At 41.4% G+C, this 15,814-nt stretch overlaps 1 protein-coding gene across 1 annotated transcript in view; it reads right to left on the bottom strand.

The window, feature by feature from the left end:
* Positions 1-15,814, bottom strand: part of LOC128707677 (lachesin) — a 42,585-nt gene that overhangs the window by 11,166 nt on the left and 15,605 nt on the right. Inside the window, exons 3-6 of the mRNA XM_053802634.1 lie at positions 15,064-15,237; positions 2,627-2,755; positions 943-1,147; positions 237-385 (exon numbers count right to left, since the gene is read on the bottom strand). Of these exons, the coding sequence (XP_053658609.1) occupies positions 237-385; positions 943-1,147; positions 2,627-2,755; positions 15,064-15,237 (657 nt within the window). The remainder of the gene's footprint in view (positions 1-236; positions 386-942; positions 1,148-2,626; positions 2,756-15,063; positions 15,238-15,814) is intronic.

Below are 15,814 nucleotides of genomic sequence, written 5' to 3'. Positions count from 1 at the left end.
CAGTCCTTATCTTCAGAATGAACATTTATGTCATATGTGGCGTGTGGAAAACTATGTATTAATGGTTTAATAGTCGTTATTCTAGCATGTTATATCCATGGTAGATCAACAATGATGAAGGTTGTTAGAATGGAGTTTAAAACAACCATACCCGATACATGGTCTATTATATGCTGAGAAATATTCGTTGAAGATAAAACGCTCGTCAAAATGTGTGAAGAAACGGACAAACTTACCGTACAGTCTCATGGTGCCATCGGCACGACCAAGTGAGTTAGTGCTGACACAGTGGTATGTCCCAACGTCGGCCGGTGAAAACGATCGTACCACCAGGCGCATGTTGGTGCGAAACCCGTGTCGATCCTCTGTGATGCCGTACTTGGGTCTAAGAAAAAGCAAAGCATTAGAACGTGAAATGAAATTAGTACGAAAACCCACAGTTTTCAACCTGAGCTTGTGACCGCCCAGGTGACAGGCTTGTTATAGGGAACAAACAAGTTGTTGACAAAGTGACGTTACGATTATTTTGCTTTCCACAAACCACATGATGGAAAATTGTTTTTATCACGCGGTTTGCATGTTTTGGTTTGCATGTTTTGCAACAGTTTGTGATCAACAAACATTCGTTAGGAAATTCCTTAAATTATGCAATGCGAATGGCATAACAATACTTCTTTTAAATAGCTTGCTACGTGGGCATTCGTCGATCGCTTTTTTAGTAATTAAACGAATTTTCCGTACACAGCCAGAGCTCTCGGTTTTCGGAGAAACTGCCGGAAGGAATCAATAGCAGTTTGTGCACTCCCTTTTCCGAGTATGCAGCAAATTGATGGAATGAACGAAAAGGTATTTCGGAGAAACTTTTGCTCCCAGCTCGTTTTGTACATGCTTGTGGTAGTTTTAGTTTTTCAACGTTCGGTCAGCACAGCGGTATACACTTACCCGTCAAGCAACATTTCCGGTCGGCTTAGGCTCGGCTGCTCGTAATTGCCGTTCGATGCGCTTGCAAAGCTGTTCGGTAGAACGCGACCACCCTTCAACCAGTAGGACACGGGCATTGGCGATGCTTCCACCGTGCACTCGAGTTGCACGTCCGAACCGAGCGGAGCGCCCAACAGCTGACTCGTAGGCCGCACCGATGGTGCAACTGGTGATGATGGTGATGTCGATTTCCAGGTACAGGTGTACGTGAGATTGCATTTCAGTGTTGGAGAGTTTGAAAATATACACACAGATGGAAGAAAAAAGCACGGAACAGTAATAAATCAGTGTTTAATAATTACCAAATGTATCATGCCAAGTCCAACCAGCTACTTCGCAATTTTACCCGAACAACCGTAACAACCATTGTAGGTAACACTGACGTGATACGTTTCGGAAAATTCTGAAACATATACTGGCTGTTTATACCATACAAAGATGAATGAATGATAGAGCTTGAAAAGAAAATATGACACTGGATGATGCAATGCAAACCAGATATTCACGGAAAAGTTGTTGAATGCTTCAAGTTTTCAAAATATATTTTATCAGATATTTCGTATGTGCAGCCCTGAATAGCACAAAAGGAAGCCAACTCTTCACCTATTTCCTGGAATTCAATGAGAGTTTGCCATGTCTGGTTGCAACGAGAGAAGTTTAATCTTTATAAGCATATTTCATAAAGTTATCATACTGAGAAGGACCAATCAGCCCTAGTGAAGGAATGACATTTTTTTATTTTATTGAAATGCTTAAGCCTTGGAAATAAGAGTATTTTCCGGGGTAAATTAATACCCTTTTCACACTTTTTTATAGCTTTTTATGATTTAAATAATTTGTATACAGTGTTTCTCAGTCCAACACAAAACTGTTGTCTAGAATCTAAACACCGTCAAATGAAAAGTAAATATGTTAACAAACATGGTTGCCATGTTTATATGTTCACAATGAAACAGATGATATTGAAAACCATCCCAACTGCTTTAAATTGGAATAGATGAAAATTTTTAATTCATTTAGTTTAATGACTCGCACTCTCCAAACTACAGTTCACTCTACACTAGCAAATTTGCCATTTCCCAAAACTTTTATAAGTTCGTACTTATAAAAGCAACATATTTATATTTATATTGATATTTGTTTGCCCACACACTTCACTAAAACACACCTCCAGGCACTTTTTACATTACCCTGCCCCTACATGATACATTTACATTTACTTGCATTTACATGATAAATGCGCTGAAAATGATGCGCTTGCACGTTAATTTAGTACACCAACACAGAATGAATAATCAGCATACCTTACTACGCGACTTCACCAACAAAGACCGCTAAATGCTGGTTGGTAACTGAAATGAACAGAACGTTTCCATTCACCGTCAGTCACCGGTATCTCCGGTCAATACCGTATTACTGTACGTGCCAAAACCTGCAACGATCATGCATAAATGGACGAGTTGCATATACCGCGGGTAATCTTTTTGCCGTGGGGTTTGTTGATGGGTTGCAACCATCCGGTGTAAATGCATTGTTGCTATTCCTCTACTCCTATGCTTTCAGGTTTAGCATTCTCCAAACTTGACAGACGTATTGTTGGACTTTGGCATAGCTAGGGAAGTGCGTATAGTTCTGTGGTACTTACAGTGCACGCTCAGTGATACACGTTTGCTAACGGCCGGTGGAACGTCGTTCGATGCGATGCACAGATACGCGCCCATTTGTCTTCGCTCCAGCTTGGGCAGGTGTAGATGGGTACCGTTGTATGCTTCCACTAGAGAGATCGGAGAAGAAATCAGCAAAAAGAGAAGGGAACCACGAAGGAATTAGAATAAAGCTGATGCAGCGTACATGCAAAACACAAATAATGGGCCGTCACGACTTAACATCCCTACCGAAATAAAACAAACCGTGCCGTTTCTTGCAAGTTTTGCGAAAAGGATCGAATTAGCACAACAACAGCAAAAAAAAAAATACATACTAACGGCACGAGCGTCTAGCGAGTGCAACAGCAGAAGGCAAATAATTGTTCATCCAACTTGAACCCCGCATCGGAACAACTCTGAACGGAACTGGTCAATGGCTTTCGAGACCGGCACACATGAGCATAACCACAATACCTTTCTTCCGCACGATGTTCGTGAAGCATTTCCGAAGAGCGCATACATTCGCGAGTATAAATTTATGTAATTGGAACTTTAATGGGATTTTGTAACAATCGTGCAGCCATGCGACCCGGCGAATGGGCGAATGAATTGAACGACAATGAGTACGGGAAGTTGAGCACGAGTGTCGGGCTGGTCGAAAGATTGACGGCCCTTCGGAGCAGTTTGGGTCAGAATAGAAGGCAAACTTGGTGAGAAGGTTGCCTGTGTGTTTCTTTTTTATGTCATCGCTCATGGACAGTTGAAGCGACTATGCCTTACGAACGACTGGATATCGGCGAAGAAGGTGATGGTCGGTAACGCTTGCCACCAGTCAATCGAAATGTGCTTCGCTGCGGAGTTGAGCTTCAATTGCTTGCCGGTTGTGGTTTTTGTGTAGTGTGTTATTGTACGTTTTTAGTCTAAATGGGTTGTTGTGGGGCACAAATCTGACGAGAGTAGTGTGACGCAGAGCACAGTCGAGTTTAACTGCAAATCGAAAGCAATTTATGGTGGTAAGGTAATGTATTTGCGTATATTTATAGACAGACTAAGAACGAAGCCTTGGAGTTGGATAATCAAAGTGCAACAACGTTGATTTTTCAGTTTGGTGTTGCAAGATACCAGATGACACAGGAATGTAACAACTGTTTTAAAAAAATTATAGTTATTCTTAAAACTTTATGTTTCGTGTATTCCGAAAGACTTTCGAAAAACAATAGGATACTTTACAGAGTTCACGATTTTATCTCGAGAAATCGGAGCTTTTTGTGGATGAGTATCAAATAGAACTAGACTAGCCGAGAGAGAACTTCTACAACAGAAAGCATACAGATTCACTTTCTCTTCTTTCTTTTGTGTGCGCTGTGCATTGTAGCTTAATCCTGAATTAGCTTCTTTTTGAGATGGGTTCAAAAGTACGACAGTGATTCCCAATCTTTCTTGGCTCAGAATAGTTTTACTTTTTTTTCAAATCAATACAAAAGCTCCAATTTCACAAGATAAAATCGTAAGCTCTCGTTTGCGATCACTAATACAGCGTTTAAAGTTTTTGTGAGAAAAATTCGGGCAATCTCTGGACTCTGTTCAAGTTGAACTATAATTTGACAAGATGAATATAGAATCCTGCATATTTTTGGGATTATTTGCCTGCTATGGTTAACATGTTGTAACCTTTACAAATATGTTAATTGCACGTACTCTGAACTGACAGTCTCAGTTTGTAAAAGAACTTCGACAAATTCTAAACAAACTTCTACAAAACAAACGAATGGCTTTGACTTTGCGAATTGAACTTGAAAGCTTCTCTATATTTAATCTCTATTTTAAAAATACAGACCATTTTCGTGATTAATTTTAAGCTTTACGATTGAAAAGGTACCATAAAATGTTTTATTTTTACTTTTTACTTTTTCAAATGTATTCAAAACTGCTAAAAGATCCTCTTCTATATATTTATCCACAATTTAAATCCTGATCCAATGGACACAATGTTACTTAAAAGATTTTGTTGTGTGTATGTTTGGACAAAACATACTGTTTATTTGTAAGAAAGTTTATTGGAACAACCATGTCTTTTGAATCAAACATACGCGCAAAGTTTTCGGTTGTAACCGTAAAAGACGAACATGTAACACCGTTCGCCATAATAGACAGAGAGTATCGGAGTACCTCACATAAAACCTTAAACATCTTCACGAGCAACACGATGCAACAAGGTACTTTCCCGGTAGGGATATCTTAAACTTAATGTTTTTACAGCACAGCAAAGTGTGTGACACCGTGCCATTGCCGAACGTTTCTTAATCTAGCTGGAAAACTATCTTTTCCCACCGTATCGGAACCGTCGCCATGGTGGGTATGCTTGTTTTTCGCATGCCATAATCATCGGGTGACACTGTCACTTTTATGAGACGACGTCTGTCGGTACGATCCGGCTTTATATTGGCGTCTGAAGATGGAATCCAATCATCAGCGTCCTTCCGAGAAATTGACCGTTTAAGTTCTAAAGGAAAAACACCCCGGGCGAATCGTACACGACACAATCGATATCGATTTCCTGTCCCGTGTTTCTCTTCGCGTAGTGTTTCACGGTTGGGCGGAAGGAAGGATGTGCCATGTGTTTGTGGGTGGTAGCTTTATTTTACGTCTCGTTTATGAAGATACCCCCCACGAGAGCTTTACCCTGAAGGAAACTTTCCGTTCGGTAGATTTCTTCCACCGGCACACTAGCTTGGTGGAGCGAAGTTGTTTCCAACGGAAGGAAACATGAGGCAAATAAACACTTGAGACACACGCAAACATGGAAAAAGGAAAGCTCCAAACTACGGACCCCACGAGTTCCCCCCACTGGATAACAGTTTTCCCGCACAAACGATTCGGGTTTTGGGGTTTTTGGGAGGACGGTTTTGGGGTTTGGTTTTAAGCAACTTTCGCTGTTCGTGGAATCGGCGTACGGTGCGGGGTTTGAATTTACGAGGATAATTTTTCACAGCAAAACAAACAAAGAAAGCAACATTCCATCGGCATCGCATCGAAACGCAACTCCTGGGCACGTGGTTTTATACAGAGCTAAACGACCCTTCCGGTGCACAAACTGGCGCAAACGGTACGCTTCGCTCCGTAACAGTGGAGTTGAGCAAAATTCACTGCTGCAGTCTTGGGACAACCGCATCCCGACTCGGAAACTAGGCTATCTCTTGTCTACAGAAAACCCGAACCATTAGCAAGAAAAAAAGTGAACCCACAACAGAAACGGTGGCAAAGCGCGGCAAAGGACTGCACAGTGGTGAAGAAGAATCGATGTGAAATAGTTTCGGAAAACTCTTCCTTATGGTTGTTTGTGGAATTGGTACGGGAAGAGATTTCTCGTACCTGGCAAAGAAAAGCCGTGAGTGGACACGGTTCCGGTTCGTGTGCATGTGGTGTTTGGGTGGTATCGTTGTGAGTGTGTTGGAAAAATGAATCAAGGGAAAGTAAATTATTTCTCAATTTTTATTTTACCGAAGACATGCTGTGGTGGAACTGATGGAGAATCAAAGCAAGGAGAAGAGGGGGTTTAATTTTGTCCTTTTCAGCTGTTGGTTCATATGTCAGCGTGTGTGTGGGTAGTTGTTGTGAGAAAAGGACGACAGAACAGTGCGGACTGCATAAAATTTAACAATCACATCAAAACGAAAGCATGATAATAAATATAGTGCTTGTTTTGTAAATATACTTTTAATTTAAAGCTGTTTATAGACGCTTCTTTTTATTCGTATCTCTAGGTCAATTTTAATATATTGTAGTTTTCATAATTGATGCATTTTACGGATTGCACATTGTTGGGCTAATGTGTAACTGTGGACAAGTAAAAATAACCAAACGAACACCCGCAGGAATGTAATGTAAGTAAGAAAAAAACTAAACTAATCAAATCAATCGAAATTAGCGAGATTATGTGAGTGATGATTAATTATGCCAAGTACATTCAAATCATTGACATTATTTAAAGCATTTATTATTTCTTACACATATGCTACTCATTGAACAAAATTTGTATCTAAAATTAGTCTATTTCCCATCATAAAACATGCTTATATTTGCTGAAAGTTCTGCACCACAACACACTGTATCGAACACGGCAGAAAATAGAAACATAATTTTGGCATCAAATTTAGCCAATAGAACTGACGGAAAGCTACGAAACGATCATCCTCACATCCACACAGCAGGACACCGAGGTAGAAAGGTACTTTGAAGTTCGCATTGCCCACAACGCTCGAGCAATTTTGATGGTCATAGGTAGGAAAAAAACCGTTCCTTAATAAACAACGAAAAAAAAGAGAGAAAGACAGCAAGGGAAATTCCTCACTAAACATCTCACCACTTGCCGGGAAGCCGTTACCGAACCTTCACTCTATTTCGTCCAGTTTTCCAGATCATTTGTCGGTCACTGCACCAGTAGCGAGCGAAACAAAAGGAAAGTGATGCTGCCGCTGCTGACGGAAAGCTTGCAACGTGAATGCGTCATCAAATTGGTCCGGATATTAAAACCGAGAAACCGTGCGCTGCTGGCCGCCGACCGAACCAATTTCTGAAGAATCTTCAATCATTTTTCCCCCGAATGGGGAAGACGAAGTTTCACCGCGTGGCTGTGGAATGGAATGAGGAATGTGATGGGTTCGTTTGAAGGATGAACCGCACTGAACACCGAGTGATGAACCAAATAAATGGTAATGTTTTGCCCTCTTTTCCAGCAAAACACAAAACAGTGATCTCTACCTCGGTTTTCCTCGTAGGGTCTTTCGGGCGTGGAACGATGGGTAGCTTGAATTATGTTTATCTAGTCCTGCATCAAGATGGTGAGCATTTTTGCTAATTTATTACCATTCATCCACGTGCCATTTTCAATCTACCCCCGTTGCTGTGTCAGGTGGGTTAGACAGACTTACCGGAGTTGGCACTTTTTGCTCTTCCAAACGATAAGCTTCCTTTCGTAGGGTAGCGTCGTTTATGACGAGACGATAAAAAAAAACGCGAATCTGCGCTAGTGTCCCTAAAAAAACACCACCTCACCGGTACGCGACTCGATCGAGAGTCATGAAATCTGAACCGGAAAATCAACCTCCCGATGGTTGCGAAAAACGCTCTTCCAAGCTCATAACGCGGGATTCGGGACGCCGCATGGGAAAGCTTTTGGATGACTGGCGTCGCTCTGGTTTCACGTTTCGCTTCAGCTGCATCTGAAGCGTACCGCCATTTAACTGAGCTTTGCACTTCCGTAACGACCGTGAAGACTAACGTCCACCGTGACCACTGTCGTCTGAAACGACCCAATCGGAGAAGGTATTATGTTTTACGATGCGGCTGAGCCCATAAAAACTGACCAGAGGGAACACGAAGAAATCACTGTCGACGTTGGATGTAAGCGTCTGTGTGTGTATGTTTTTGTGGCGTGGAAAGCGGGTGGCCAGATAATGAGAAAGTGTCATACCCGTCTTATGACCGGGGTACCTTTCGTCGGGATGAAGCTTGATTTAATAAACCATTTCCTTCGCGACTGGAAAGAGGCAATCCGTTGTACGTGCGTTTCGCGCGAATGGCTCACGGGGGATGTATAAATATATTTCTGCCCATCGTCTACATCTTTCCAACCTTCATCTGGCCCTTACGGGCGATACCGGATGGCACATCGCTATCCCGGCTGAAGGGCTGGTTGTTTTTGTGCCTGTTTAGAACGAGGGCAATAGGGCTAGAACACATTAATCAATGGATGACTCACAGTGGGTGGGAAATTGTTTTCCGAGCTTAAGCACAAGAGGAAACCATTTAGACAGCGCCGAGGTGAATGCGGAAAAACTCAAGTTGAAGTGCTGTTGGGCACTATAAATCATACGCGAAATCACGTTTCACGTAGCGAAGGTTATGGAAATTAATTATTCGCCATATCGGAATGGGAAACTGGGGAGGTTTGGACAGAAGAAGAAAAATATGCTCGCTTAAGACTTATCATAAAATGTAAATGATTGAAAATAGGTGTTCTAACCTTGTGGTGTACTGGGCTAGGTTATAGCTGGAAAAGGTTAATGAAAGCTTCGGAAAACTTCATTAAGTCATTCGAAGTGGATATAAAAATTGTTTTCGCTTACCAAATTTGATCATGTCTAAATGAATTTTGATTTGGTTGCTTTTCAATGGAATAATTGCTAAAAATAAAGAACAAAGCAAACTTCAGAGAAATGATGTTCAATTTTTATTTCATTATTCACCCATTATATGGTAGAAATTTCTTAGTAATTGCTTCGTTTGCTAATTGCTACTAAATAAACGAAAATCAATTAAAAAAATCAAATTTTATTCGCTACACATTTAGAATTTCGGGCCACCCAAAAATAATAAAACAAATTGTACAAAAATAATACTTAGCTGTCAACAACTGTCAAATTTCAAAACTTGCGTTACTGAAATACTGAGTATTTCGGGGACTACCTGCACAACTTAATTAAAATCTAAATAAAAAGATGAGTACCAAATTTAAAATAGGACTTTACCCTCAAGAAGAGATAAAAAATCTCTTATTTTCTCACATCAACACTGTCCCAAGTTTTTAAAATACGTTCCTGCCAGCTCATCAAGTGCTAGTGTGAACCATAAATCTGTCAGTCAGTCAGCAAACCACTGCGAAGTATCACTTAATGTCACAGATACAGACCGTTTGTCTTCTTGCGTTCGGAAATGAATACGGGCAGGCAGGAATAAAAATGAATACAAAAAATGGCCAGAATCTCGGCAAAGAAAATACACAGGGAGCGTAAAGCACATCATTCGTCTAATCCAGTACCGCCACCACCGCGATACCGGTGAAGATCACGTCAAATATTAGCACAGGATACATTTCATTTTTCATCTTGCCCGCCAACACAGACAGCGGGTGATGCTGGCGAAAAACGCACCAGCTTCGGCAAGAGGGAAGTACGCCGGCTGCCTTACATTTGTTATGCAAATGTGTACATTATGCTTATCCTGGCGTTTTTCTCGCCTGCCGCTTACTATCCAAAAGCCCATCCCGTGTAGCGCACCGGAATCCGATTCCCGGGACGGTTGAAGAACCCATTGTCTTTCTGCTCAACTCTTTCAAACCACGAAACAAGGCTTCAGGTCGCGATTCTCGCACGCCTGGCTGGTGAATGGGGCCGACCGTGCCACGCAACGCTGGCGAGATGCGAGTGAAAGCGAGTAAATCATGTCCTTACGAAATAAATTGAATAATTCACTCAGGAAGGATCACACTTACCGCCTCCTACCGTGGAATTGTTCGAGGCGGGGAATGAAAGACGTACGGTATGGCGCATTGTGGCTGGTTCATGATGATGATGATGATGATGATGGGGCTGATGAGCAGTAGCTTTTAGTGTGAACAGTACACACCGCGAAACTACCCAGTATACGTGGACATATGTTTTTCTTGGCGTTGCAAACTTTACCCATCCCTTCGGTAGCGCAACAATGGGAAATAGACGGATTACAAAAACCACACACGACACCTCGCCGGTTTGTGATGGTTTGAGTGACTGTTTGTTTTGCGACGCGCGATGGCAAAGGAAAAGAGTTTCATTATTATTCGCAGGCATGTGTGTGGTCTGTAGATGATGTGGAGAAATGATATTTGCATTCTAGGAGGAGTAGGAAACGACATAAAAGGATGCATTTTTACTTCCACAAGGCAGTGTTGGCTGTGTTGGCTAAGACGTTCTTACGTTGTTAAAATTGGTTCACATAGTTCATATATGTCACCTTAATTTAATCCATAGTAAAAAAAAATAACACTTTCATCATAGGTCGATACAAGGGTGTAAAATTCCTTTAGTATTTAAATTCGTGCTTTTATAAGCGATATTGCTAGTTTACAACTAGGTGATGCTTAACATGTTTTTTTTTTTAACGACAGTCACATCATGCAGTAGAAATTAAAAAAAAAACACATCTAAAATTTGAAAACTATATTTCAGGCTATTTAATCAACTATCTTAATTCATGGTTTCATACAATGTTCTAACTTTAAGAAATTGTTCATGGCTTCGTAAAAGGAGCTAGTTGTGCTTATGAATGTAAATTTTGATCATAATTTGTTTAATATTCTTTAAAAATGTGATTATTATCTGATATTTCTGACCTGGAATCAATGACGGTAATGAAGTTGTAGTTGTTATTTGTATATAAAAATGTACTAAACTGGTCAGGTAGCCCTGGTGTTTTTTTTTGTATTTATTTATTCCATAATGACGGCATTTGCCGTATTATCAGGCCTGGTGTTTTTATTATTCTACAAAACATAATTTAAAAATATATAAAATATTAAGCATTATAAAATGCCTGTTGGAAGTTGACCAAAATAATAACAAACGGAGAAACACACAAGTTCAATTTCCTCTTCCTTTTTTTCCTTCCTAGAACTTCAAAAACAAAATCTTTAACCTGCCTTGTATCGCCTTAAGGTACAAAATTTGCGCCAACCGTCCGCTTGAATTTACACTCGATTGAAAATTCACTGATGCTGCTAAAGCATCGCGTAGCAAGTGTGCGAGAGAAAAGCAAAAAAAAAAACCATACGCAACACTACGCACTCCGGTTCGTTTCATGAATGTAGAGTGTGCAGCATTAGAAAAAAAAAACCCCGGGCTGACATTAAAAACCGACAGCACCGAAGAATGCGAGCGGAGTGCGCGAAAGGTGTTGCTAAAATATTGCATTTTCTAGTCCTGCACCATTCTGCGCACATAAAACCGGGCAACATACGGATGACGCTTCCCACACACGGCACGATGGGGAAACCGTGGGCAGTGGGGGGTCACATTAAGGATAAAATGTTTGCCTCGAAATTTGTGCACGTGCATGTCTGTGCGCGTCTGTGTGTGTGTGTGTGTTTTGTACAGCCAAAGTGACAATATAAGGTAGCAAAAGAAGCACTTGGTGAAAGACTAGCAAGGAAGAGATTGTAGAGACATGCAAAGGAAGAAAACGCACAGAAAAAAACGGGAAACTCGTGCAAAGGACAAGCTTTGCACAGGTGGTTCGTTTTGGGTGGGTTGAGAAAAAAAGGGCACCCAGTCTTGCAGAAAGGGATGTTAAAGTACGGATGAAAGTGGCAGTGGAAGAATGCCATGCGGAGTAGGTGGCAACATAAAAGACAGGAACCAAGTCATAAGCCACCAGAGTGCCAGAGCCAGCAACAGCTATGGCGAAACACTGAAAACAATGAAATCCTTTTTCCCGCTCGTGAGCATTATGTCTCACGTTTCGTGGCCCCCGTCTGCCACCCTGCCGTGTCCGGGACTACGGTTCCCTCGCCATGTCACCACCAACGCGTTTATGGGAAAATGTTCTGGATCATCATGCACCTTCGCAGCACCAAACGCGTGCACGAACCGTGAGCACGACGGTGCTAATGCTTTAGCTGCACACTTTTGCTGCTTTCATACGTACGGTTGTATGACTGAGTGTGTGTGTGTGTGTATGTTTGTACGATTCGCATGAGTGCCTTCTTGCGTTAACGAAAGAAAATGGAATTAACAGACACACAAACACACACATGCACAGCAACAACAAAAAAAAGAAGCATCCTTGCTATGCTCTTTCGAAGTTCCAACGCACACGGGATGGAGGTTTACAGTTGGAAGTCGCTTTTATCATTGTTTTACCACGGCATTTGCCCCCATGAAGAGATACCCTTTTGCTGCAGGTGGGTGGTGGTGCTGCTAAAGGGCGCGAACGAAACAGGGGTTGGCACACACGCGCACGAAACGGCGCCCAAACCAAGACGACGACATTTAATCTTATTTTCCCACGACATTAAGCATAAATTATGCGAATATTTCTCGCTTCCCACCCATCTGCTCCACCCGTTCCCTTCTCCCTTACATAATAGCACATCATTTTTGCATACTTCCAGCCAGCATCCGTTTGGTCTGGTGTGTGCGGTGCACTTTACAACGGGGTTTCCATGCATGCATAGTGCGTTCGGCACTAAATGTTCGTCAAAGTGACACTTATTAGTAGTTTTCTTTTGAATGAACCATTTGGCCTCTTGCACAGGGTTGCTATAGACCGCCCACCTACCCTCCACGTGTGACAGTTTAATGGTGTATTTATGTTTCCGGATCCGGTTAACGGGTGGTGTGTTTCCAGGCATTACCTAGCAGTTGACATATTACAAGCGCCCCACAAACACACACGATTCGCTCATTGGAGAGGTACACGAAAAAGTATCCTTTCCGGGCAAAGACGTTCCCTGCTGTAAACAGCACCATGCACACAGGGAGATGTTGAAAGATATTTATTTTGCGCTGGCAACATGCATTACGATGTGCACATTTCGCATGTCTGTTTTCCCCCCAGTGAATGGGTGAGTGATAATGTTTCAAAGCGGATATTACAGAAGTGGAGAAAAATGTGCAATAGTTGTCGTATCGGTGAGATACGGCTGTGTACATTGCAACATTGCGCACCAGAAGAAATAATTTCTTCACGGGAACAATAATTTGTTATGTAGGAACTAAACTGTGCTGGGATTGATTCATTCCAAGCACACTTTTTTCCCGTGCAGATGACTTACAACATAATATCTGAACTTAATGTCGTTCGATGGTATGTTTGTTTATTTATGTACATTTGAAATTTAATTTGGTAACATTCTCAAAACTAAATAGGTGATCAGATTTTATACAGGTGGTTGGGAACGAGACGGAACATGGTAAAAAAAATCTCATCCGACCCGCTTAGGCATAGCAACGACTGACTTTGTGACACGTAACCTGACATGTGTTAAAATAACTTTGAATCAGAAAATGCAGGCATGTCCAAATTGGTTTTCACGTCTTTTAACTCAATAAATCTTGATGAATTTGATACACTACTAAATTACAATTCGTTTACATTGACGGTGATGTTCATACTCATTGACAGATTTAACTTGGACGAATGAACTAAGTGAAACGTTATTAAGGATTATTGTAACAGTTTAGACAATTTGATAAAAAAAGGTTTGCTGTAACCTAAGGTTTTGTAATTATAAATAATAATAAAAAAATTAAATCTCTTTACTCCACATAAGAGCAATGCTTCAATTCCCAAGCAATCAAATATATAGATCTGTGATTAATTTTAATAACGTGTGCTTTACTGTAATGTATGTTTTGTACAGTTTTATCCATTATCGATTTTTTATCAGTTATTTAATATATTTTATCAAAAAGAAGAACAATCATAGCATCAAATAGTTACCATTCATATAAACGAAATAATAACCAGCAAAAAAGAACATTGGAGAGACCTAACTATTACGTGATAGAGACGTCGGTCTTCATACGAAAAAAACCGTTACCATATTCTACTGACTCATGAACAAATAATGCAGTAAAAAAACAAAAAATCGCGAGAGCCAAAAATTTAGGTTCCATCTAATGTTATATTATGCCTTAAACGCAGCAGATGCCTGCACCCAACCATTCAAAAGATTAATTAACTCAGTTAGTCAGCATTCCTTACGAAACTTCAAGAATTTTCACCAGTAACAGCTACCTTGATCTCGTTGCACCTGTTTGTGCACTGCATAAAGGAATTGCGAATGACACAGTGTACAACAATTGCTTTGTGCAAAGAAGGATGTGCTTAAAGCTTAAGTATGTGCATAGTTTCACCCTACTGCATCACACAGTACCATGCATCAAATTATGATGGCCATGATAATCTCATTATTGCTACTCCATTTACCTTCAGTGCTATATTCGTGTTTGATGAAGCAATCGTTCGGATGGGAGTGATGAAAGTTTCGATTGCCCTTCAGCGACAATGGAGCGAGTTCTAACTAACGAAGAATACAAGGTTGCTTTTGTGGCGAATGAGAAGAGTACGAACATTTGCACAGACTAGCGCGTTAAGTGGAAGAATGACGTGTTGTGTGTTCAAATTTTCAGCTAGTTTTCCGTTAATCAGTGTTAAGCACCTGCTTTCTTCCATCGCAAAGACCGTGTGCACCGTGAGAAGCTTATTCACCTTGGCTGAGGTGAAACATCTCTTGCAGTGGATAACACATCCTAAGCTGAGCAATGCTGCTTCTTGAGCGCGGTGAACATATCTGAACGGATTCGAGTGGTCTTAAGTAAAGATAATCCTTCTTTAACCAACGTGATAACTGTAGACAGAAATCAATGCAACAACAGACGGTAGCAGTGCTTGGAAAGTTCGCCAACCTGTACGCTTACAGTCAATTTGTTGATTAATTAATTATCCTCTATTGGAGTCTGGAATAATCTGTCGTTAGTTCTGCAGAAGTACGAGTATGTACTTCAAACCACTAACCGGTAAGATGTAAGTAGGATTTGTAACCTCCCTGCCACGGACGACCGTGTATCGCATCAACCCGCTGGACCCCTGCAAACATACAGCCATTCTCACCTACCTCGTATTAGTTCGCGACTCTGGGGCTTCCTCAGCAGCATGTACTCGCCGTCCTCTCGCTTCCAGGTGACGCGGGGCGTTGGATGTCCGACGGCTTTGCAGACGATCGTGGCATCTTCACCCTCCTGCACGGCAATGTCCGCTGATGATTCCTCGTTGATAATGTCCGGCGGAACTGTTGAGTGCAAGTGAGTAAAACGGATATAACAAAGAAAACAGTACTAGCTTATGTAGAAGATAAAGTCAAGTAAACGGAATCGTATAGTGTGAGAATCTTAGCCCCAAGCAAAACACACGTAAGTGTAGGTAAGATGTTCTTCTTCGTAACGCTTTGTGTTTCTGGTCTTGTCTGGTGATGTTGCTGGCACTGAACTAATCCAAGAAATCTTTCGTGCACATCTTCAATGGCCGGATTAAGCTTCAGCGTCGAAATCCTTGCACCGTTTGCACCGCAAACTCTTAAAGCCCTGAGCTGTGCTCGGGTTTCATCAATATTCAATTTCAAGAGATTCACCTCGTTCAGCTACTTTGGAGTGCGAAGTGGTGGCACCAGCCTGCCACGAAGCAGGTGGCAACCGGGCATCACCGGGAGATCGCTCCGGTAAGCTGGGGGAATAATCCGAGTACGGTTGTACACCTGGAGCGTAACTTTGAAGCCTACAGCACAGGCAGCGATGGAAAGCGAGAGTAATTCGATATTGAACATTGAATATTATATTCACATTTAATGATGTTTAACTCGACATTGGAGA

Source organism: Anopheles marshallii, chromosome 2, assembly GCF_943734725.1.
Source record: "Anopheles marshallii chromosome 2, idAnoMarsDA_429_01, whole genome shotgun sequence".
NCBI classification, from domain to species: domain Eukaryota; kingdom Metazoa; phylum Arthropoda; class Insecta; order Diptera; family Culicidae; genus Anopheles; species Anopheles marshallii.
Note: the sequence above shows the minus strand (reverse complement) of the source record. Positions and strands in the feature narration are given on the sequence as shown.